General features: G+C 46.1%; 3 protein-coding genes across 32 annotated transcripts in view; all 3 read left to right on the top strand.

Annotated features, from left to right (window-relative positions):
* Positions 1-25696, top strand: part of LOC130680785 (zinc finger protein 169-like) — a 233289-nt gene that overhangs the window by 35524 nt on the left and 172069 nt on the right. For 2 of the 11 annotated variants that reach the window (XM_057492174.1, XM_057492175.1), the window contains exon 5: positions 6330-8019. The exons of the other annotated variants lie outside the window; for them this stretch is intronic. In XM_057492174.1, the coding sequence (XP_057348157.1) occupies positions 6330-6418 (89 nt within the window). In that variant the 3' untranslated portion in view covers positions 6419-8019. Of the gene's footprint in view, positions 1-6329; positions 8020-25696 lie in introns of those variants that run through there. 11 annotated transcript variants of the gene reach the window in all.
* Positions 11027-25696, top strand: part of LOC118906979 (zinc finger protein 337-like) — a 228642-nt gene continuing 213972 nt past the window's right edge. For 19 of the 20 annotated variants that reach the window (XR_008993814.1, XM_057492138.1, XM_057492137.1 and 16 more), the window contains exon 1: positions 21364-21936. Coding sequence is in view for 18 of the 20 variants with exons in the window: in XM_057492138.1 (XP_057348121.1) it covers positions 21386-21936 (551 nt within the window). In the remaining 2 variants the exon portion in view is untranslated. Of the gene's footprint in view, positions 11428-21363; positions 21937-25696 lie in introns of those variants that run through there. The other variant, XM_057492136.1, reaches the window with a different exon arrangement.
* On the top strand, positions 11517-13340 carry LOC130680750 (putative cuticle collagen 80). The gene is made up of 3 exons (XM_057492024.1): positions 11517-11600; positions 11684-12105; positions 12167-13340. The coding sequence occupies exons 1-3, from the start codon at positions 11517-11519 to the stop codon at positions 12207-12209; spliced, it is 549 nt and encodes a 182-aa protein (XP_057348007.1). The 3' UTR covers positions 12210-13340.

The following is a 25696-nucleotide window of genomic DNA, read 5'->3' as shown; positions in this document are numbered from 1 at the left end:
GAGCACAGAATAAAACACAACATATGAAGAAAGGAGGAGGAAGAATAAGAAGGGAGAGAAATAAAGAACATTTAGACTGTGTTTATAATAGCTTAACAAGCAAGTTACATACTTAGATAATAAAGAAGCTACCCTTGAACCTTTGGTAACCACAAATCTAAAGACTGCAATGGCAATAAGTACTTATTTTTCAATAATCACCCTAATGTAAATGGACTGAATGCACTAATCAAAAGACAGAGTAACAGAATGGATAAAAAAGGAAGACCCATCTATATGCTTCTTACAAGAGACTCATCTCAAATGCAAAGACAGACACAGACTAAAAGTGAAGGGATGGAAAAAGATATTTCATGTAAAAAACAGGGAGAAAAAAGCAGGTGGTGCAGTACTTGGATGAGACAAAATAGACTTCAAAACAAAGAAAGTAACAAGAGATAAAGAAGGACATTACATAATGATAAAGGAGTCAGTCCAACAAGAGGATATAAAAATTATAAATATATATGCACCCAATACAGGAGCACCAACATATGTGAAACAAATACTAACAGAATTAAAGGGGGAAATAAAATGCAATGCATTCATTTGAGGAGACGTCAACCCACCACTCACTACAAACGACAGATCAACCAGACAGAAAATAAGTAAGGACACAGAGGCACTGAACAACACACTGGAACAGATGGACCTAACAGACATCTACAGAACTCTATACCCAAAAGCAGCAGGATACTGATTCTTCTCAAGTGCACATGGAACATTTTCCAGAATAGACCACATACTAAGCCAGAAAAAGAGCCTCAGTAAATTTGAAAAAATTCAAATTCTACCAATAAACTTCTCAAACCACAAAGGTGTAAAACAAGAAATAAATTGTACAAAGAAAGCAAAAAGGCTCACAAACACATGGAGGCTTAACAACATGCTCCTAAATAATCAATGCATCAATGAGCAAGTTAAAATAGAGATTAAGCAATATATGGAGACAAATGATGACAACAACAGCACAAAGCCCCAACTTCTGTGGGGTGCAGTGAAGGCAGCTCTAAGAGGAAAGTATATAGCAATCCAGGCCTATTTAAAGAAGGAAGAACAATCCCAAATGAATAGTCTACAGTCACAATTATTGAAATTGGAAAAAGAAAAGCAAATGAGGCCTAAAGTCAGCAGAAGGAGGGACATAATAAATATCAGAGAAGAAATAAATAAAATTGAGAAGAAGAAAACAATAGAAAAAAATCAATGAAACAAAGAGCTGGTTCTTTGAGAAAATAAACAAAATAGATAAAACCATAGCCAGACTTACTAAGAGAAAAAGAGAATCTACACGCATCAACAGAATCAGAAATGGGAAAGGAAAATCACGACGGACCCCACAGAAATACAAAGAGAATACTATGAGAATCTATATGCAAACAAGGTGGAAAACCTAGAAGTAATGGACAACTTCCTAGAAAAATACAACCTTCTGAAACTGACCAAGAAATAAATAGAAAATCTAAACAGACCAATTACCAGCAACAGAATTGAATCAGTAATCAAAAAGTACCCAAGAGCAAAACCCCCAGACCAGATGGATTTACCTTGGAACTTTATTAGGCATACAGAGAAAACATAATGCCCATTCTCCTTAAAGTTTTCCAAAAAATAGAGGAGGAGGTAATACTTCCAGACATATTCTATGAAGCAAGTATCACCCTAATGCCAAAACCAGGCAAACACCCCACCAAAAAAGAAAATTGCAGACCAATATCACTGATGAATATAGATGTAAAGATACTGAACAAAATATTAGCAAACTGAATTCAAAAATACATCAAGAGGATCATACACCATGACCAAGTGAGATTCATCTCAGGGATGCAAGGATGGTACAACATTCGAAAATCCACCAACATCATCCACCACATAAACTAAAAGAAGGAGAAAAACCACATGATCATCTCCACAGATGCAGAAAAAGCATTCGACAAAATTCAACATCCATTCATGATAAAAACTCTCAACAAAATGGGTATAGGGGGCAAGTACCTCAACATAACAAAGGCCATATATTATTAACCCACAGGCAACATCATACTGAACAGCAAGAATATGAAAGCTTTTCTCTGAGATTGGGAACAAGACAGGGATGCCCACTCTCCCCACTGTTATTCAACATAGTACTGGAGGTCCTAGCCATGGCAATTAGACAAAACAAAGAAATACAAGGACTCCAGACTGTAGAGAAGAAGGTAAACTGTCACTATTTGCAGATGACATGATATTGTACATAAAAAACCTCAAAGATTCCACTCGAAAAGTACTAGAACTGATATCGGAATACAGAAAAGTTGCAGGATACAAAATTAACACACAGAAATTTGTGGCTTTCCTATACACTAACAATGAACTAATAGAAAGAGAAATCAGGAAAACGGTTCCATTCACAATTTCATCAAAATGAATAAAATACCTAGGAATAAACTTAACGAAGGAAGTGAAAGATGTACACCCTGAAAACTATAAGACACTCTTTAGAGAAATTAAAGAGGACACTAACAAATGAAAACTCATCACATGCTCCTGGCTAGGAAGAATTAATATCGTCAAAATGGCCATCCTGCCAAAGCAATATACAGATTTGATGCAGTCCCTATCAAATTACCAACAGCATTCTTCAACGAACTGGAACAAATAGATCAAAAATTCATATGGAAACACCAAAGACCCCAAAAAAGCAATCCTGAGAAGGAAGAGTAAAGTGGGGGGGATCTCGCTCCCCAACTTCAAGCTCTACTACAAAGCCACAGTAATCAAGACAATTTGGTACTGGCACAAGAACAGAGCCACAGACCAGCAGAACAGAATAGAGACTCCAGACATTAACCCAAACATATATGGTCAATTAATATATGATAGAGGAGCCATGGACATACAATGGGGAAATGACAGTCTCTTCATCAGATGGTGTTGGCAAAACTGGACAGCTACATGTAAGAGAATGAAACTGGATCACTGTCTAACCCCATACACAAAAGTAAATTTGAAATGGATCAAAGACTTGAACATAAGTCATGAAACCAGAAAACTCTTAGAAAAAACATAGGCAAAAATCTCTTAGCCATAAACATGAGTGACCTCTTCTTGAACATTTCTCCCCAGGGAAGGGAAACAAAAACAAAAATGAACAAGTGGGACTATATCAAGCTGAAAAGCTTTTGTACAGCAAAGGACACCATCAATAAAACAAAAAGGGATCCTACAGTATGGGAGAATATATTCATAAATGACAGATCCAATAAAGGGCTGACATCCAAAATATATAAAGAGCCCACACACCTCAACAAACGAAAAGCAAATAATCCAATTAAAAAATGGGCAGAGGATCTGAATAGACAGTTCTCTAAAGAAGAAATTCAGATGGCCAACCGACACATGAAAAGATGCTCCACATCGCTTGTCATCAGAGAAATGCAAATTAAAACCACAATGAGATATCACCTCACACCAGTAAGGATCACCACCATCTAAAAAACAAACAACAAATGCCAGTGGGGTTGTGGAGAAAGGGGAACCCTCCTACACTGCTGGTGGGAATGTAAATTAGTTCAACCATTGTGAAAAGCAGTATGGAGGTTCCTCAAAATGCTCAAAATAGAAATACCATTTGACCCAGGAATTCCACTTCTAGGAATTTACCCTAAGAATGCAGCACTCCACTTTGAAAAAGACAGATGCACCCCTATGTTTATCGCAGCACTATTTACAATAGCCAAGAATTGGAAGGAACCTAAGTGTCCATCAGTAGATGAAGGGATAAAGAAGAGGTGGTACATATACACAAGGGAATATTACTCAACCATGAGAAAAAAACATATCCTACCATTTGCAACAACATGAATGGAGCTAGAGGGTATTATGCTCAGTGAAATAAGCCAGACAAAGACAAGTACCAAATGATTTCACCTATATGTGGAGTATAAGAACAAAGGAAAACTGAAGGAACAAAACAGCAGCCGAATCACAGAACCCAAGAATGGACTAATAGTTACCAAAGGGAAAGGGACTGGGGAGGACGGGTGGGAAGGGAGAAATAAGGGCAGGAAAAAAGAAAGGGGGCATTACGATTAGCATGTATAGTGTGGGGGGTGGCACGGGGAGGGCTGTGCAACACAGAGAAGGCAAGTTGTTATCTTACAGCATCTTACTACGCTGATGGACAGTGACTGTGAGGGGGTATGTGGGGGGGACTTGGTGAAGGGGGGAGCCTAGTAAACATAATGTCCTTCATGTAATTGTAGATTAATGATACCAAAAGAAAAAAGAAAAAAAGAAAATAGCAGTGCACTCAGACTCCAAGAAGGAACTAGTGGTTGCCAAAGTTGAGGTGTTTTGGAAAGTGGGTCGGGAAGCCCTCTACAGCCGGGTCTGCATGCTTAATTGCTCAGTTTGCAAAATCACCTCATCAGATCTGAAGGAGGAAAGACTGCACTTAGGCCTGCACCTTTTTGTAAGCTAAAGTGAATCCTACACACGATTACAAGCGATTAGCATAATGAAACATGTGCTACTCTTCTTTACTGGGGAACATTAACTGATCTCACTGAAGAATGATTCTAGACCTTAATGTTCAACATAGAGTTTTAGCAGGGGGGTTTCCTTGCATGTAGTTACATTGCTCTGACTGCAAATATCCCACCCTGCCCCTCTGGAGGCCCTCACCTACTCTGACTACATCAAAGGTCCCTGTCTCACGTTCACTTTATCTCTAAATAAAAGCCTGTACCTTGCTCTCCTACCTTGACTGTTTGTGAAGCTCATTCTTTGGCTCTGCAAACAAGAACCCCCACATCATCTTTGGGGGCTCGTCCGGGATCACTGCGGAGGTGAGTATCGGCATCCAAGCCTGCCTTTTCTTTCACTGTCCTTATAGAAAGAAGCCGTCTATGGCACACAAATCAGGCACTTTTCAGCCACTTAAATGGCATTAGCCTGGCTACCGATCTCAAAGTCTCAAGCGACAGGCTCCCCTGGGTCTCCATCAGTGGATCCCCTGTCTCCCCTGGGAGCCGGGAATGTCAGCTGAGTGGAGGCCAGGATTCCCCTTCAGAGGCATCTCCTCGGATGCGAGGGACTGAGGAAAGCTGTGGGCAACTGCAAGAGTTTAGGCTGAGGCTACACTTCGGTGGCTTCTCAAAGGCCCACGTGTCTGGATTCAGACCCCGACAGCCCAACTGGGTATCCGTGAGGAGTGTCTCTTTCTCTGTCTCTGACTTCCAGCGTGCTTCTTCAGGCCGCCCTGGCCTCAGTGAGGCAGGGGGCATTCCTAACTCCCTTCTAACTTTATCAATTTCACAGAACCCAATGCTCACCACAGCAAGGTAGGAGACCTATGCCTCGCTCTTATTCCTGACTAAATGCTGTACTTTTTATATTATAAAAATGTGTCGGGGCACCCATTAACCACTTAAACAACAATTAGCTTCGGCTACCAGTCTTAAGTCTGGGGTGAAAAGTTTCCTGGTGTCTGCTGCTCCTTGATCTCCAGCCTCCGGATGGATGGGACTGTCGGGGAGTGGCTGAGCTGATTTCCTACTTTCCTATCCTAATCTGCGGACTCTGACTGCAGACCAGACTAGTAAACAGTGGTCCTGGGATCTTGGCTCCAGCCGATTGATCCCATGGCCTTGAGTGAACCTCTGGCTATGCTGCTGCCTATGAGAGAGTCGCAGATGACCCCCGCCCTCTTGTCTCAGTGATCAGATTTGTTATAGTGGGTGACTAGCTAAATAATTCTCAGGCACTGGCAGAAACAGGTGTTTGAGTATAGACACCCCCCTCCATAACTGTACATGTAAATGGCTCCGTTTAAATTCTCGCAATAGCTCTATTCTATTGATCTCTCTTCCTTGGAGGCAGTCTTTCTGGGGTTAGGCATTTCCTTTTCTGCAGCCCTGGGAAAGCAAAACAGGCTTGTGACTTAGATCAGGGCTCTGGCAGCAAGAAGTCACACAGTCCCTGCACTTATCAGACAGGCAGGGGGCGCTCAAGGGAAGCTCGTGCAGAGAGAACTAGGGAAACTCCCAAAAGGCTTAAGTAGGAGCACACAGGTCAGGTCCCACTAAATCCAGACCTCCGAGGCGACTCTTGCTTAGTGGGAAGGCAAGAGGAGAATCAAGGCAAGGTGCAGGCCATGCTGGTAAGGAGTGGTTAAATCCAGTAGGCCTAGCAGAGGGGGTGATTGACCACTATCACCTAGGCTCCAAGGCAAGGGGATGCCCTCACAGAGAGGGAGGCTGACCAGGTGCTGGACACCCGTCTTTCTCTCTCTCTCTCTCTTTCAGATGGGAGCATCCTCTTCAAGGTTAAAGCCAGACACGCCTCTGGCATGCATTCTGAGGAACTGGGAACAATTTTGATCCCCAGACCCTGAAGAAAGTGCCTTATCTTCTTCACACAAGCCTGGCCTCAATACAAACTCTGGAATGGAGAGGCTTGGCCCCTGAGAGAGGTATGCAATATAATAAAGTTATGCAGCTAAATTTATTTTAATGCAAGGAAAGAAAATAGTCAAAAGCCTGGTAGATTATAATGTGGAACTAGTTTTGTAAATTATTTTGGTAGAAATCTATTCTACTTATTGGGTTCATTATCTTCAAAAACTGAGAGGTTTTTAAACTAGACTCCCTGAAACAGAAGAAATGTATCTCCTGCAATACAGCATTTCTTTAAATGACTGGAGCTAGAATTGTACTTGCATTTCATTTTCAGCCACCTGGAGACATACAGTCCCTATCAGTTCAGAACCTTAATCGGCCCTGTTAGTCCGGAGGCCATCTAAACCTTAACCCAGTTATATAAACTGCTCGCCTGTCGAGTGTATTCTTGAAAACTGAGATACTTTAAATCAAATAAGCTAAAACCAAAGAAGGCAATTGGATATCAGTAACTCAAGTCTCTGTGTCAGTTTATCTGTCCGTGTACATGTACTTTTTATGAGGACTGTTGCTAACTGTAGTCATTATGTCTCAGTCTGTATGTTTGTGTGTCTAAGCATGTAGATGAAAGATTTCTCTACCTCTGGATGGTATTAATAAAATTGATTTAAAGACAAGCGCTTGTGAAAATTGGGCATTCTAAAACTTCCAGAGAATTCTAATGGAAAATATTAAGCATTAATGCTAATAAGTTGAACTGAAACAGACATGTCCTTCTGGTTATCAGCTGCCTGTTTATCTAAAGTCGTTTAAGTTGATGTTATCTGCTAAATCTTTCAAGAATAAAATGATTAGAGGCTTGGCTTTGTCTAATATTCAGTAAAGCTTTTGTAAGTAGTCTAGCATAGTTGTTAAGAATGAGTAAACTAAACGTAACAAGTGAACTTCTTAATAATTGTGTGTTACAGTGTGTATACCTACGTACAGCCTGAGAAACTTTGTGGTAACCTAAAACCTTAAAGTTTTGCTAAGAAGATATACTTTGTGTTTAGTGAGAAATTGTGTTGTAAAGCACATGGTTAACAGAAATTATAAAATGTTCATAAATTTGTCAATCCAAAGAATGCTAGTGTAACAGTTTATAAAGCCTACTTCTCACTGTTCACTAAAAATTAAAGTACCTAATGGTTTTAAGTTCTAATTAAAACTACTTAAAGTAATAAGGAAAACATTTCTGCATGCTAAAGAATGTGTCCTTTGATAAAAGAAAATAATTGTTCTAAAGTACAGCTGTTTATTTTGAGGGAGAAATCTAAATGAAAAAGAAGGTTGTAGAAAGTTTGTGGAAGAATTTGATATGGTCATGCTATATAAAATTAAAGCAAATGAGTCTCGGTATCAAGTATACAGCAAAATTAGAATTTTGTTTTCAGTTAAAAAGACAAAGTTTTCTTAACTGTTAATCTTCTCTTAATATTGAAAGATTCCACAGGGTTCTGTAATTGTTTTATCAAAGCAGTTTCTCATGCTTAAAGTCTCAATGAGTTGTTCGAGTATTTAAGAAAATGAGGTCTTAATAAAACAACTAAAAGCTAAACTTTGCTAACAACTGTGTAACCTTCTTTATTTGCCTTTGAGGTATTTTGTTCTCATTCTGGTTAAATGGATAAATACTGCTTCATGGCAATGTATAATCTTATTTAAACAAGTGCCAAAAAACAAAATCAAATGCATAAAGGTGATTTTACCTCTGGTTAACTCTGATATTTTCCAGAAGGCCCCTGGAACATGTCAGAAGAATTTTTTCTCATTGGAGAAAGTATTTGGCTAATTTGGCTTATTTATCTGATATATAATTACCTGCTTAATTACCTAGAAAGCACTGTCAAAGGGAATGATGCTAAACTTTGTTACTGAATGTTTTGTGTTACAGAAATATCTGAATTTCCTTATGTCAACTGTCTTACAGTAAGCTCTCATCAGATCTTTTGCCATTGTCACTTGTAAGTCTTCTGTCGTTTATAGTCATTGTTTTATTACTCCTAAACTAGTAAAGAACTAGATTTAAGCAAAACAGGTATTAGTTACATAAGATTAAGTAAACTAAGGAAGATGATTTTGTGGCTTTTTGTTTCAAATGTTGCTGATAGCGTTTTAAGCTTTTTCTCTTAAGCTGACAACAGTTTATTAAATGAGTATCTTTATAAGCAGAATTGAAACTTTATCTTTCTCTCTACCTGATCCCTCCAGAATTTAAAAACTCTCAGTGACTATTTTTATATTTCATGGCAGTATGTTTATTTGCTTTCCTTCAGTAAGTTCAATAAGAACCTGCTTTCCTTGTAAGAGGACCAATTAAAAACACAGGTTATACTACCAAGGCTTTGACTGGAATGTCATACCTGTGAGACACGTGCATAAACTCAGATATGAACAGACAGCTTTAAAGAACTAAGGTTGACTTCATAAAGCCAACAAAGCCCCCTGGAAGAACTGGCCTGGTACCTTGCTTATAGGGTTCCCAGCAGCCTTACCAGGTGAGTAAGGAAGGTCACTTCCCGGCAGGTGCAGGAACCTCAAGAATATCTTGTGAACGTCAAGAAGAGAGGAATTTGCCCAAATCTACAGGTACTACAGGCACAACCTGATGGCAAGTCTGGCTTGGCTTTCTGACCTCAAGAGGCCTTTAAAAGTTAAATCTGAAATTCCTTACAAAAAGTTCCAGCAAAGCACATTTAAAAGCGCCTATGTAATCAATTGCTCTTCTTGCTGCACTTATGCAAATAATAAAGCCAAGTGTTACTTCTAATAAAAATGAGGGTGATTTTAGAGAAAAGTATTGTTTCAATAATGCAACCTTATCCATACTATATCCTAATAATAGTCATTGGACATAAACTAGATCTAGAATTCTAGCTTCTTCAAAATATCTGGCTATGATTTTCCAGATGTTTTAGTTTTCTCCTGTCATTTCAATTAAAGTTTTACTATTTCTAGTTCTCATATTCAATCATGCATTCTTAATCTCATCAAGTTTGTCCTTCCAGAATGGAAAGTTCGACTCCAGATATTGCCACTTAACCTAATAACACAATGTGTTCTATCTTGCCTAGAAGCCACAAAACTGCAAATAAGTAATAGAAATGGAACCTAGAATAGAAGTGCCAATCTTCCAAGGCCCTCTCAACTGACCACTGATGGAGACCTAACTGCACCCCTTACTGTGTCCCCTCTCAGTATGAAGCAGCCAGAGCGGTCATCGCCCCCTTCCCATAGCAGCAGCTAGGATCTCCATCTGTAGAGGGGGGGTGAATGAGACAGGGACGGTGGGTGTAGTCAGAGTAGGGTGAGGTCCTCTGGGAAAAGCAGGGCGGAATATTTAAGTCAGAACAATGTAACAATGGGCAAAGAAGTTACTTTGAAACTGTTAAGCATTATGCAAAGTCAAGGTTACACTAATTCTCTAGGGAAAGATACCTAAGAATATAGACATATTCAATGAGATCGGTTAAAGGTCAAAAGGCCAGAAGCAACTTGGCCTGAAATGTTTGAGTGTTCTGCAAGGGTGTCAGCATAACCCGTGACCCCGCTGTCAGCCCTAGCAATCAGACTATGACCCAGCTCACCTTGAGGACAGGGCAGGTGATGCAAGTCCACACCCCTAAGTGTTTTTCATGTTCTCGAAAAATCCTCAACTGCCTATAAACCCCCCTAGACAACGCACCACTACGGGCTCTCTTGTCCCCTCCTGGCATGAGCTGGGAGCTCTGTCCTTTCACTGTATCTCTAAATAAACGCCTGTACCTTGCTCTCTTACCTTGACTGTTTGTGAAGCTCATTCTTCGGCTCCACAAAACAAGAACCCCAGCATCAGAAGGGCTGAGGGTGCAGACTTGTTAAGTGGTCTTTGACTACTTGGAATTAATTTAACACAAGGAACTTCCCGCTCTGATTTCTTCCTGGGATACCGGGCGTCTTGGTCTGGGAGCAGATCAAACAGGCTGCCTGCCCAGCCCCCAGGTGGGCTGAGTTGTTTGTTTGCTAAGGAGTAAGTTAAAAATCTTAAATGTAACTTTCTGGGTATTAAAATACAATCTTTAAGATGGAATCCTTCCTGACTTTCACTATGTTGTTTACGGCTGGGCCTGCATGCGAAATTAGTTGCCTAGGTTACAAGCTACTTATTTAGGGCCGGAAGGAGAAAAAAACAGCACAAAGGTAAAGGTGAAAAAGTAAGCTGGGCCCGCATGATTAGCACAACAAAGACATGGGCTTTGCTGAGGAACCTTCCTTCATCCCGGGAATATTCAAACATTCCAGGCTAAGTTGCTCTAGGCTTTTTGAGCTTTGATTGATTAACTTTGGGTCGTTCTAGTGGACTTTCTGGGCTTTTTCTCCTTCCACCCCGCTCATGTCTATTTTCCTGCCTAACACAAGGACAGGACCACGGTCCCACTTCCCTGCCCCACCTCACGGCGCGGGGCCACAGTCCTTGACTGACAGCCCCTGGCCGCGGAGGCCTCGCCCGATCTTTACGACAAAGACGGATCGGGACAACCCGAGTCACTCCCGGCCTGTGAACCGCGGCCGATGAGCTCCGAGTCCTCTCCGGCTGCACCGTTTATCTGAAACTCTTCCGAGGCCCGGCCAGTGGGCTCTACAGGCCTCATTCTCTCTCCACCCCGCTGTCTGCCTGCCCAACGCCCCCGCTACTCCCGCAAGCGGCCGGGTCCCAGACTCCAGGCCACCCGCGCGCGTCCCCGGCTAGGCGGGCTGCGGCCCTGCGCGCACCCGCAGCCGCCACGCCCCCAGCCCGATCGCCCGGCCCTCAGGCTCGTCCCCGGGGTGGGCGGGACGACCTGCGCGCGCACGCATACACGCACGGGAAACGGGAACGGGATGCGCGGCAGAAGGCCACACTGGGGAACAGCGCGCGCCCGACGCCCCGCCCATGCGGGCGGTGTAAACACGCGCCTGCGGCTTCGCGGGATCTCGCCATTGTCAGGTATTTCCACATCTCGCCAACGCCGCGGGCGCTGTGGGACGGTCGCCCTGCCCCGCGGCCCGCTACGCGCTTAGGCAGCGTCCGGAGCCATGGGGCCGAGCCGCGTGCGAGCCGTGTTCCTTGACCTGGACAACACGCTCATCCGACACGGCCGCGGCGGGCAGGACGGGAATGTTGGAGGTAACGCCCGGCTCCGCCGCCCGCCCCGCCCCCAGCGCCCTCCCGCTCCCTCCGTGTCGCTCGCGGGTCCGCTTAGGCGGCGCTCGGCCTCCCAGAGGCCCCGGGCGTTGAGAACCCCTCGCCGGAGGCGGCGGGAAAGGACAGCAGCTGCCCGCCCTCCAGCCCCGGGGCCCGCCTTGCTCCGCCCGGGTTCGGGGAGGCTGGGTCGCCGAAGCGGGCTCGGAGCCTTGGGCCGGGAGGACGCCGCTGGAGCCGCCCCGGTGGCAGGGCCGCACCGCGAGACAGCCTGCTGCTGCCGGGGCAGGCGCGGCGCCGCCTTGACTGGCGCGCCCGGTGCTCCCGGCTCTCCTCGAGGGAGGCTCGGCCCTCGGTGCGCGGCCTGCGGCGGGTCTTGGCGCAGTCCCCGACGTTAGGTTTCAGCGGCCAGCCGGACTCGCTGAGAGCAACCCCGGCGCGGGCGCTCCGCCCGGGCCCTGCCGAGCGAGTGACGAAGCCCGGGCTGCGGGCCTCCCTTGCGTGAGGCACACAGGCCGCATCACACTTGGCCCATGCCCTGCAGGCCGCGGTCCTCCGTGCTTGCTTTCCTCTGCCGCGCCCAGTAGAGAACCAAGATCGCCGGTGTGGGAAAGCCCGCGCTGGAAAGCGAATCCTCCCAGCCCGGAGGCTCCCATACTCTTCGTGCTAAGAGTTCGGTTTTGGTCCCCGGACCTTCCTCCCCTTTTTGGTGCCTTCCGCTCCTGCATGGTCAGGTCGCTCCCATACTAAAAAGCTTTAGGAAAGAACGCCTCCCTTGAGCCCTCCTTCCTCCCCTCGATGTTACCTGTCTGTCTTACCCATGTTTTCCCAGGGAAATCTGTACCCGTTATCGGCATGTCCCTACGTCGTGTTTTCCCCTAAATCCATTGCATGGTAGCCTCTGTCTTTGCCACTAGGATGAAGTAAGACTTGCCGGGCCGGGAGGCACCTCCCAAATTGCCAGGATCAGTGGACATTTCAAGTCTGTGTTAATGACTTTACTGAGGAATTACACGAAACTAATTGTCCCTTCTATCCTCAGTACCCTTGACCTCACCGGCACCCCCGGGCTATGTTGCCCCAGTATCTCTAGCTGCCAACGGTACACAGTACCTGTGCGTGCTTGGTGCCTGAGCCCTGCATGATGCCATTTAAGTCTTGTAGGTCAAATTGTGCTGGAGGCCAAGAGTTCCAGCTTTAAAAGCAGACACCTGAGTCTGAATCACAGCTCTTCCGGTAAGTTGCTGAAAGTGCCTGAACAAGTTGCTTACCCACTCTGAGCCTCAAATCCCCATTATGAAATCTGAATAATGATAGTAGTGCTCGCTATCCCTGTCAGGTGGGTTTAACGTGTTGCATGGTAAGTACCTAGCATCCGGTGTTCACCTGATGAATTGTACTACCACCCACCCTGTCACCCAGCGTGTCCCCTCCGCAGGTACCCCTGCCTTTGTCTTCACGAAAGCTGAGCGCAGCTCGTGTCTAGGCTGTTGCTGTGGTCCGGTCTCCAAGCTCACCACGTCCAGTTCACCCTCCATATTCTCACCACGGGAATTTCTGGCACAGTCAGATTGTATTTCACTGTGGTGTTTATACCGTCACTGTGGTTTGTTCAGATAACTGTTGTACACTTGTCGAAGGATATTATAAGTAATTTCTGCAACTCAGATGCCTATAAGTAAACAGTGAGCTTCTAACAGGGAACAAATGGTCTTTGATCTGACACAGGGCAAATGTTGAATGAATGCTGGATGGATAGATAAAAACCCAGGTCCCCAGAATTTGTTCTGTTGCAACATCCTTTATAAATATCCTGTGAAATGAACAGAATAGAACTGGGTGCTTCTGACTAAACAGGGCATGCTTTATTGCAGGAGACTACACCACCACCCAAAACTGTCTGCCTATTCAAAGGTAATAGGCCTGCTCTCAGAAATCACTCTGAGTGAACTAGGTGAAATCGGGAAGGTCTGTCCATTGGGCTTTGGCACAAGCAGACATGTGCATCAGCTTTTTCTTCTTTTTATCTTCTAGAAAAGGTATTTATTTTCATCCCCTTCAGGCCTATCTTTCAAGTGTCATTGCTCAAGCGGTCTCTTCTACAGAAGTGGAGGTTCCTTAGTGAGTAAGGCAGGAAAGATTTCTGCATTCATGAGTTTACCTTCTGACAGGGATGACAGTGAACATTACACATCAGACATTTATATTTATATAAAAATATAAGAAAAGGTAGGGGGGAACAAATGCAATTCTCAGGTGTAAATACATTGTTCCGATTAGGCCATGTTGAGTAAAGATATTTGTGCAAAGACTTGAACGTGAAATAACAAGAGGCTGCTTGAATTGTGGGGCTGTGTGCTGGCAGCCATGTTTATGATCATGTGCTTTTTACTTAGTTTATTTGGAATTCAGCCACCTCGTATCTTAATCATGGTGTCATAAAGTGTTGTATGGTTGCTACCCTAGCCTCCGAAATTCTTAAATCACAATTTCCTGAACAGTAGTACTGATGATATTAACTATAATTCTGGGTCCAGAGCATAAGAGGTAGAAGAACAGTTTTGTTTGGTATATGTTAAGACAGAGCCTTGGAGTTTTTGAAGTTCAGGAAATTTGACTTGATGTCTGCAAATTGGTGCAACCCCCTCACTCTCCTAGGGCCCCTTTTTTCAGGACTGTAGGGGCCTGGTGGGCTTATCCTACTCAAAATTCTTTTCAATTCTGTCTTCCCCCTGTGTAGAACGTCACCACATGTCCTAGTTAGAGACACTTTCCATCGACCCCAAATTCAATCAAAACTCCCATTCGCTCCCTGTGGGCATCAGGATAGTTTGTACTAATACCAGTTAGTATTGATTCAACTTAGGTGTTGTTTCTCTTCAAAATCATATTAATATGTACATGAGAGATTAACATTTTTTCCTGTGTTATTATTATTAAAATAGTATTTTTATCCAGATGAATCTGTAAATAGCTGCTGTGTGACAAATGTAGGAAAGCTAATTCGGAGGATGTAATGGTTTTGAAACTGGGGGGCAGTGTGCTCTGCCTTTACCAGAATCTCCCCGTGAAGGTGAGCTAAGCCTGCTTTGTGAGCAGCCTGGGATGTGCTTGAGAAATTGCCAGGTGGAGTAACAGGAAATGTTTATTCACAGCTGTTCACTGGCTGTGAGCCGCCTCCTGTTTAAGCTCCCGCACTGCGGAGTCCATGACGTCTATGTCCTCTTATTGGGTTACAGCAGGGTCCTAGACCTTTACAGGGACCTTTGAGAGTCACTCAGTTGACATTGCTAATAAAGATGCTGCGGTTCATCTTACTACGCAGATGGACAGTGACTGTGAAGGGGTATGTGAGGGAACTTGGTGAAGGGGGAGCCTAGTAAACATAATGTTCTTCATGTAATTGTAGATTAATGATTGCAGAACAGAAAAAAATTATTAATAAAAAATGAAGTATTTTTCTCAGTAAACTTTTCCTTAGAAAAAGCAAATACAATTTAAAAAAAAAGATGCTGCTGTTGAAAAAGCTTGATTTGTTAACTGAATGCTAAATTTTTTTTTTGGTATCATTAATCTACAATTACATTGAGGACATTATGTTTACTAGATTCCCCCCTTCACCAAGTCCCCCCCACATCCCCATTCACAGTCACTGTCCATCAACATAGTAAGATGCTGTAAAATCACTACTTGTCACCAAGTTCACAGTCACTGTCCTTCAACATAGTAAGATGCTGTAGAATCACTACTTGTCTTCTCTGTGTTGCACAGCCCTCCCTGTGCTCCCCCAACACTATACATGCTAATCGTAATGCCCCCTTTCTTTTCTTCCCACCCTTATCCCTCCCTTCCCACCCGTCCTCCCCAGTCCCTTCCCCTTTGGTAACTGTTAGTCCATTCTTGGGTTCTGTGCTTCTGCTGCTCTTTTGTTCCTTCAGTTTTCTTTTGTTCTTATACTCCACATATGAGTGAGATCATTTGGTACTTGTCTTTCTCCGCCTGGCTTATTTCACTGAGCATAATACCCTCTAGCTCCATCCATGTTGTTGCAAATGGTAGGATTTGTTTTCTTCTCATGGCTGAATAATATTCCATTGTGTATATGTACCACATCTTCTTTATCCAATCATCTACTGATGGACATTTAGATTGCTTCCATATCTTGGCTATTGTAAATAGTGCAGCAATAAACATAGGGGTGCATCTGTCTTTTTCAAAGTGGAGTGCTGCATTCTTTGGGTAAATTCCTAGAAGTGGAATTCCTGCATCAAATGGTATTTGTATTTTGAGCATTTTGAGGAACCTCCATACTGCTATCCACAATGGTTGAACTAATTTACATTCCCACCAGCAGTGTAGGAGGGTTCCCCTTTCTCCACAACCTCACCAACATTTGTTGTTGTTTGTCTTTTAGATGGTGGTGATCCTTAGTGGTGTGAGATGGTATCTCATTGTGGTTTTAATTTGCATTTCTCTGATGACAATCGATATGGAGCATCTTTTCATGTGTCTGTTGGCCATCTGAATTTCTTCTTTAGAGAACTGTCTATTCAGCTTCTTTGCCCATTTTTTAATTGGATCATTTCCTTTTTGTTTTTTGAGGTGCGTGAGCTCTTTATATATTTTGGATGTCAACCCTTTATCAGATCTGTCTTTTTTGAATATTGAATGCTAACTTTTTAAGGCAGAGAGTTCAGTGTTTTGCCTTCACCTACAATTCTAAGACCTGGTATATTTTTCCTGTTCTTAAGATTTCTAATGAGCACAAGTAGCTTGACAACTTTTCCTTGGCTCTACTCTCATATTCAGAAGGAAGAAAGTGTCCATTTATCGTTGCCCTTTTCAGCAGGTGGATTGAGTGTCTAAGGTGAGCAGCACACCACGTGCCCCCATGTAGTTCAGGGCAGCACGTTTGAGCTCATTTGGCCTCTTTGCCTCCACAGCAGACAGTCTTCGTCTCAGTTTTTTGTTTCGCACTTACCCTCAAACACCCAAACTGTCTTGGCATGGTTGACTTGCCCCCAGATTGCCCCATGTGGAGACTTCAAGTACAGGTAGCTCATTTGGGAGGTGATCCCAGCAGGGCCTGTGGGGAAGGTGGTAAGACAGGGAAGGAAGGACTGGAAGACCAGTCACATAAAGGAGCAGTTTCTTGGTGTGAGTGGCCGGGAACTTGCAGACAGTGTGCAGAACTTGCTACGTGTGTCTCCACATGGGGCAAGAAAGCTGTGATATTTATCCACAATTTCTGCCCCTCCTTGGTTGGAAGCCTGCACCCAGAGCAACACTAGGCCCTAGTCTACATGTGTGGGTGCCCTATGGCTGAGAAAGACCTCAGGGAGAGAAGCCCAAGGACTTAGACAATGGAGCCCTTGGTCTGTCGGGGCTGTTGCAAGCCACGGGAGTTTGGTAGCATCTGCTGCAGCCTTGGGCCCTGGGCTGCAGACTGGTTCCTGACGGCCGCTCCAGCTGCATCTCTGAGCTGACTCCATCACCTGCCTTTCAGTTCACGGAGCTTAGCCTTTAGCCTCTCCCAGTTCACACAACTCCCAGCTCTGTCCATGCTGAGCCTTCTGTCCAGAGTGATTCAGTCCTCCTCCCGCCCGCACCTTGTGGGCCGGGTAACTCCTGGGTTTGAATGTCACTTCCCTTGCCGCAGCTGACCCAGCAGCCCTGCAGAGTGCCTTGCTCCTTCCCTTTCATTTCCTGAGTGCTCACATGACTGTTACACACTCAGCCCAGCTATGGTGCTGGCTGCTGGCCTGCTCCTTTTCCCATGCAAACATCGTGCTGAGAACCAGGGACCCAGTCCCGGTGCCTGCTGTCAGTGTGCAAAGGAAAGCGTGTGCATTTAGGAAGGAGGCAGGCATGGGGTTCAGCCCCAACCCTGGCAAGTGCCTTACCAGTTCTGAACTTCCATTTCCTCATCTCAGAAGGTGAACCCCCTTCAGAGTTGTGGAAAGGCTAGAAACAATGTGTGTGGGCTTCAGGTATAACTCTTACAGTGTTAGGGGCTTAGTAAATGTTAGAAGACAGGTGAAATAATTAAGAACCTAATATAATAAAGGCCAAGAAAAAGAGCTGTGGGGAAACCAGAGGGAGCATTTATTTGATGCGGGGTTCAGAAGCAGTAACAAACAGGGAGAACTACCTGAAGCTTTTATATGAAAAATTAGGTTTGGAAGAAGTACTGGCTCAGTGAAGTGCTTACATTACATGACATGCATGATTCCATCAGAGGTAAATAAACTCATGTTTCTAAAAGTGTGGAACTGGGCCCTGTTTTATATGGTGGTCAATTTGGGCCTTCAAAACATAAAATGGATACAGATAAAAGATTAAATGAACTAGCATTATTTCGGGAAAGAGTTTAAATAATAAGCACAAGTATTATTTTAATTTCTTCAGGACCAGAATCAAAGGTGGTAGGCTTAACTCTCAAATGAGGGATTTTTATAAGCTCTGTATAAAGAATCTTCTGAGTATAGGATTTGTTCAGAAATAAGAATGAGTTGTCTAGAGAGACTGGGAGATCTTCACTCTGACGTTCTTTAAAAATAAGACCAATTCAGAAAATTACAGACCAATATCCCTGATGAATGTAGATGCAAAAATACTCACAAAATATTAGCAAACTGAATTCAAAAATACATCGAAAGGATCATACACCATGACCAAGTGGGATTCATCTCAGGGATGCAAGGATGGTACAGCATTCGAAAATCCATCAACATCATCCACCACATAAACAAAAAGAAGAACAAAAACCACATCATCATCTCCGTAGATGCTGAAAAAGCATTCAACAAAATTCAACATCCATTCATGATAAAAACTCTCAACAAAATAGAGGGCAAGTACCTCAACATAATAAAGGCCATATATGATAAACCCACAGACAACATCATACTGAACAGCAAGAAGCTGAAAGGTTTTCTCTGAGATTCGGAACAACACAGGGATGCCCACTCTCCCCACTGTTATTCAACATAGTACTGAAGGTCCTAGACACAGCAATTAGACAAAACAAAGAAATACAAGGAATCCAGATTGGTAAAGAAGTTAAACTGTCACTATTTGTAGATGACATGATATTGTACATAAAAGAACCCTAAAGATTCCACTCCAAAACTACTAGAACTAATATCGGAATTCATCAAAGATGCAGGATACAAAATTAATATACAGAAATCTGTGGCTTCCCTATACACTAACAATGAACTAATAGAAAGAGAAATCAGGAAAACAATTCCATTCACAATGGCATCAAAAAGAATAAAATACCTAGGAATAAAGCTAACCAAAGAAGTGAAAGACCTATACCCTGAAAACTACAGGAAATTCTTAAGAGAAATTAAAGAAGACACTAACAAATGGAAAATCATCCCATGCTCTTGGCTAGGAAGAATTAACATTGTCAAAATGGCCAGCCTGCCCAAAGCAATCAACAGATTCAATGCAATCCCTATTAAATTACCAACAGCATTCTTGAACGAACTGTAACAAACAGTTCAAAAGTTCATATGGAACCACCAAAGACCCCGAATAGCCAAAGCTATTTGGACGAATAAAGCCAAAGGACGAATAAAGTGGGGGGGAATCTCGCTCCCCAACTTCAAGCTCTACTACAAAGCCACAGTAATCAATTTGGTGCTGGCACAAGAACAGAGCCACAGACCAGTGGAACTGAATAGAGACTCCAGACATTAACCCAAACATACATGGTCAATTAATATATGATAAAGGAGCCATGGACATACAATGGGGAAATGACAGTCTCTTCAACAGAATGGTGCTGGCAAAACTGGACAACTACATGTAAGAGAATGAAACTGGATCACTGTCTAACCCCATACACAAAAGTAAATTCAAAATGGATCGAAGACCTGAATGTAAGTCATGAAACCATAAAACTCTTAGAAAAAAACATAGGCAAAAATCTCTTGGACATAAACATGAGCGACTTCTTCATGACCTTATCTCCCCGGGAAAGGGAAACAAAAGCAAAAGTGAACAAGTGGGACTATATCAAGCTGAAAAGCTGTACAGCAAAGGACACCATCAATAAAACAAAAAGGTACCCTACAGTATGGGAGAATATATTCATAAATGACAGATCCGATAAGGGTTGACATCCAGCTCACGCACCTCAACAAACAAAAAGCAAATAGTCCAATTAAAAAATGGGCAGAGGAGCTGAACAGTTCCCCAAAGAAGAAATTCAGATGGCCAACAGACACATGAAAAGATGTTCCACATCGCTTGTCATCAGAGAAATGCAATTAAAACACAATGAGATATCACCTCACACCAGTAAGGATCTCCACCATCCAAAAGACAAACAACAACAAATGTTGGCGAGGTTGCAGAGAAAGGGGAACCCTCCTACACTGCTGGTGGGAATGCAAATTAGTTCAACCATTGTGGAAAGCAATATGGAGGTTCCTCAAAAAGCTCAAAATAGAAATACCACTTGGCCCAGGAATTCCACTTCTAGGAATTTATACTAAGACTGCAGCAGCCCAGTTAGAAAAAGACAGATGCACCCCTATGTTTATCGCAGCATTATTGACAATAGCCAAGAAATGGAAGCAACCTAGGTGTCCGTCTGAAGTTAGATTCCTGCCTCTGATACCATAGCCATGATTCTGTAAGATGCTAATATTTGGGGAACCTGGTGAGAAGTGTAGGGGGATTCTCTATATATTACCTTTCCAGATTTTCTATACATACAATGTTAATTCAAAGTTAACAGTTGTAAAAGAGGGGACCCCTATGGATGAGATGATATACTGAATGTAGGGTGTGAGATATTCAAGACTGACTCATTGTTCTTCCCCGAGCAAGGAGAGTCAATGTCTAGGGGTCGGACCCAGGCCTGGGCAGCTAACCTTTTAGAAAACCTGGGTGAATTCCCGGCCTCCCTTTTCCCCTCAGATGAAGAAACCTGATTGGCTCACTTAACTGTACTATGCTCTTGTGCAGTGGTTATAAACTCCCAGTTTGCAGATGAGGAAACTGAGGCACCCCGTGGTTAGAAGACGGGGTGGCCTAAAGTCAAACAGCCCTGACTGGTGCTATGACTTGCATTTTCTGACCGCAAAGTCGTCCTCCTACTGGTGAGTGAAAAACCAAGTGGACAGTAAGGAATATTAGAGATGAGGGTCCTCCCTCGGGCCGCATGTATCCCTGGACAGTCGGCATCACGAGCTGCAGTCAGGGGTCTCCAGCACAGCAGACGGGCCCCAGCCTCACTGAGCAGCTCAGGAACTCCTCACAGCCCAGATCAGGGAGTTAGCAGCTCCCCACAGGCCCTCTGCTTGTCTTTCCCTCTGTGTGGCCTCACCACACCGCACGCTCCCGTCCCCAGCTCCGGGAGCGCACCTGGCAGCCTCTGGGCTCGGATCCCGGCCCTCTTCCTCCAGCCCCTGCCCGCGTCCTTCCCGAGCTTCCCTTGGGCCTTCCCGTGCAGCGCTGGCTGCCCCCTGCATGCCTCGCGCCCTCTGCCACTCGTCCTCTCCTTAGCAAGGGTAACTAGCTAACGTTTCTCTAGCTCACCGACCTTCCGGAATTGCTCCCCACCGCTGCCCTAGTCTCAGCCCCTGGGACAATGCCTCGTTCGGCTTGGTGCTCAGTAAAGAGCCATGTACACCGTGCGTGACGGAAAGACAGGACGTGCAGGACCGGAGTCGTGTGGTTCCTCCACCACGCAATTGAGGCATTAGGCTCGCCTGGTGGCTTCTCGGGCTGTTCCCAGAAGAGGATGTTAGCGGGAGGGCAGCGGGAGCCAAACCCCACAGCGGACACGCCGCTCGCGGAGATGGCGCGGTCGGCTCGGGGAGTCACTCCTGCGGACCCCAACTTTCCCGGGGCGTCCCGGCCAGGAGGAGTCCTGTGCCAGCAGCGCCAACTGGGCCGCCCATCAGGTCCCATACCCCCGGTATCCCACCCCGTAGCCCGCCGCCGCCCACCCCAGCCTGCCTTAGGATCTCTGGTTCTGTCCGACCCGCCCGCTTGTGCATCCGGGCACAATTACAACCCCTTTCCCAGCGGTCTCGCAGTCCGCCCCGTGCCCCTCTCGGGAACAGGACAGCCTGGGCGGGGCCTGGGGCAGGAGGCGCGGCCGGCCCGGGGCTTCCAGTCGCAGATAGGTTGGCGGACTCGTGGACAGAGCTGCGCCAACGAATGCCTGTACCAGGGTCCGCGTGGCACCCCGGCGTCGGTGGGAGGCAGGCAGGAAGAGGTCTGGGGACCTCGGCGTACCCCCGCCTCGGATCCCACAGGTGCCCGCGTCCCGACCCCGACCCAGGTCCGGTAAGTGGCTCGCGGCTCGCTCATCCGGCCGGGGCGTGTGGCATGGGTCCGCGGTAAATAAGGAACCGGCCCCCTCGCCGGAGCGGGCGGTACAGCCCGGGTCTGCCCGCCAGCCTCCCTCCCCTTCGCCGAGGTGGGCGGGAAACTCCGGGCAGGGTCAGCGGTGGGCGGTGTGTGCCCGTTGCCCGCGCCGGGTTCCCCAGATGAGCCGCTGGCCAGGGCCGCGACCGCTGCCCGCCGGGCCTAGGGCTGCCGCCCGTCCCCACGGAGCCCGCACACCATCGCGGCCAGCAGGGCAGCGAGGCTGCAGCAGCATCCCCCGTGTTCAAGGTCGCACCGCAATGGGGAAACTTTGTAAGACCGTGTGGGACACGCGGCAGAGGCCAAGCCCCGCATCCCGGGCCCAGCCTTGGACCACCGGCGCACCAACGGCTGCTTCACAGCCGGCGGCATCTGACTGGGCTGGGGAGACAGCGCCCCTGATTTCCGCCCTCCTGATACACTCACGGCATTGGTCTGGCGCCTGCCAGTCACCGAGATCCCGCCCCTAAAGGTCCCCGCGGGCGGTGCCCTTGGGGGACGTTTGTCCGCGCTGATGCTCCTGGGAGCGGCGGTGGGCGGTGCTTTGAGGGTGGGGCGGGAGCGAGGACGCAGGGGGCGGGAGTCCGCACAAGGCGCCTCGGGGCCGCACTAGCTCCTGAGTAGGAGCCACGGAGGGGGGTTCGCCCAGCCTGCGCTTCCCTGACCCAACGTGAGTTTGACGGGGCGCACAGGGGCGTGTGTGAGGAACGGGGGCTGCCACGGCCCTGCTGCCCTTGGCGTACCGGGCGGTTCCCCGGGGGACCGTGGTATGGAGGGAGACGCCGCCCTGCGGGGAGAGTCTATCGCGCGTTGCGTCCCTTGTGGGGCGTTCGGCCGGATCGCCCTCTTCCCAGCAGTCGGTGGAGCGGGGCCCGGGTCGTCCCCACCTGAGCGCAGGGGTTTGTGTCTGGGCCTGCGGTCCCGCGGCGCTCAGGGTGCGGGGCCGGCTCTCTGCGGACTTCGGCCCGAGCGCGTGAGGTCGCCCCCCGCCTGTCTGCCTCGCCGACTGGGTCGTCCCTGCCCCTCCGAACGCACGGAGCTCGGTGCTGCTGAACAGCGCGGCTCACCTGAGCTGTGCGCACGCGCGCGGGGAGCGGCGACAGCCGTCACCCCCACTTCCATTTGTAATGAAGAGGGAGGCTCAGTAACCGCTGGGCCTGCTGCGGGCGTAGATACAACATTTAAAACGTGAGCCTGAGGCTGAACGGCGGCCGGGACAATCCCTGAGCCTCGCCAGTGGGTGTGGAGAGCGGCGGTGGGCGGGCCTGCCAGGGAGGTCCCCCTGGGAGCGCCCTTCACCCTGGGGCCTGTGGGGTCTCCTCAGGGTCCCAGTGAGGTCACTGCTCTGTGAAACCTAAATAGAGGCCAGTGATAGGGCGACAGTGCCCCCCAGACTCAGCCAGAAACACAAATTCCCCATTTCTAACCCCATCCTCTATAGGAACGGCCTGTTCTCACTGCTGTTCACCTAAGGAAATGCTTCCAGCAGGATGTTTGTCGGGGTTCCGCCTAAGGCACACGTGGCCAGGCCCTGCTCTGTAGCAGAGGTAGAAAGTCTACCTGACAGTGACTGTTCATGTGACTGTGTGTCTTTAAAATTCAGTAGTTCTTGATACATTTTAAATTTATTTTGAACTTTCATTATGTAACATTGTACTTGAAAAAAATATCTGATGGTTGTAGATTTTACTGCTTAAAATTCGCATAATTCAGATTCTTATGAAAGGTCGATGACTGCCCTGCTGTGGACAGCAGCTTAGCTGTGGGATCAAAGTCAGCATCATCAGTAAGGAGACACCAGTGTGTCCTGATGTTTGGTGGGGGGGGGAGGGCGTTGTGTATTTTCCTTGGTCCTTGTCCCTGCCACAACAAAGAATTGAAGGGCAGAGACCCAGTAGTGAAGCAGAGTAAAAGTTTTATTTGAAGTTACTTAGACAGTGCAGGCGACCTCAGAGAGAGGAGTGCCTTGACAGGTTCGGGGTTCCCCCTTTCAAGGATTTTTCAGGAATGTGACAAGGGGCTAGGGGTGTGGACTTCTTAAGTGGTCTCAAGTATCTTTGATGAGGCATTAGTTTCTTTTCAGTCCTCTAGGTAATTCTGCAAAATTAGCTTAAGGCAAAAAATTTATTGCTTTGGTCCCCTCCCAGGATAACAGCTTCCTGGTTTGGGAGCATACCAGTTTACACTGTCTGCCCTTCCTCCAAGGTGGGCAGAGTTATTTGTTTGCTAAAGAGTATGTTGAGAATCTTTCCTTTTAAACTTCCTGGGTTTTCTGTTTTTTTTTTTTTTTTCAAAATGCAATTTTGGCTTTAAGGTGGGATCTCCCTCTCTTTATCATGGTGTTTATAGCTGGGCATTTTAGCAGCCTAGAGTAAATCTTTCAATGATCTAATTGACAAAATGAAGCCATGGGCTGTGCTCAGATACCTCTCTTTATTTGGGAAATATTCAGACATTCGAGGCCAAGTTGCTCTTGACTTTTGAGCTATAACTGATTAACCTCAACTCTGAGTCTTTTCTGGCTTTCTAGTTTTAACTGGTTAACTAAATCCTTCCTAGGGGTCTTTACTGACCTTGTTCTGTTTCCACCCCTCTCATATCTATTTTCCTGCCTAACACTGATAAAGGGTCCTGAGAAGGACACACCATGCCCAGGGGTGTTCTCACCATCACCTGCATCTCCTGTGTGCCCACCTCAGGTAGTGTCCATTTGTGTGGCATTCCAGACAACAGCTGGCCTCTGTGCCCTTCGAAATACTCAATGTCAGAACACACAAAGAAACATGAGGCTGTGTGCAGCTGAGACAGGACCCAGGGGCCTGACTACTGTAGATACACAATGCTTGAGGCAGGACTGGGTCTGGGAAGGGGGAGGGAAGATGACTAGAAATGGCATTATTGGGACGGTGGACAAAAGTGCAAGCCAGTGGTGGATGAGACAATAGTAGTGTGTGCCTTCATTTCCCGCGTTTAGTCATTGTCCTGTGCCCATGCCCTTGGGGTTAGGAAATACATATTGAAGTCCTGAGGACAACATGGCACAACGTCTGAAACAATCTGAAATGTGGGAGGAGTGAGAGAGAGAGAGAAGATGATAAAATTTGCCTGATAAGTGGGGCCGGGTGAAAACAGTTGGCGAAGTTAGCTGGGAAACGAGTATTCCAGAATTCTTTGTCCTGTTTTAATGCAACCTTTTTTTTATTAAGGAATTATTGATATACACTCTTATGAAGGTTTCGAATGAGAAACATTGTGGTTACAATATTCACCCCTATTACCAAGGACCCCCATACCCCATTGCAGTCACTGTCCATCAGTGTAGTAAGATGCCACAGAGTCACTACTTGTCTTCTCTGTGCTGCACTGTCTTCCCCATGATCACCCCCACACCATGTGCACCAATCATGACACCCCACAATGCCCTTCTCCCTTACTCCTGACCTGCCTTCCCTCACTCCTCCTCTTTGGTAACCACTAGTCCCTTCTTGGAGTCTGTGAGTCTGCTGATGTATTGTTCCTTCAGTTTTGCTTCATTGTTATACTTCACAAGTGAGGGAAGTCATTTGCTTTTTGTCTATCTCTGCCTGACTTATTTCACTGAGCATAATACCCTCTAGCTCCATCCATATTGTTGCAAATGTTAGGATTTGTTTATTTCTTATGGCTAAATAATATTCCA

This window comes from Manis pentadactyla, chromosome 14, assembly GCF_030020395.1.
Source record: "Manis pentadactyla isolate mManPen7 chromosome 14, mManPen7.hap1, whole genome shotgun sequence".
Taxonomy (NCBI): domain Eukaryota; kingdom Metazoa; phylum Chordata; class Mammalia; order Pholidota; family Manidae; genus Manis; species Manis pentadactyla.
Note: the sequence above shows the minus strand (reverse complement) of the source record. Positions and strands in the feature narration are given on the sequence as shown.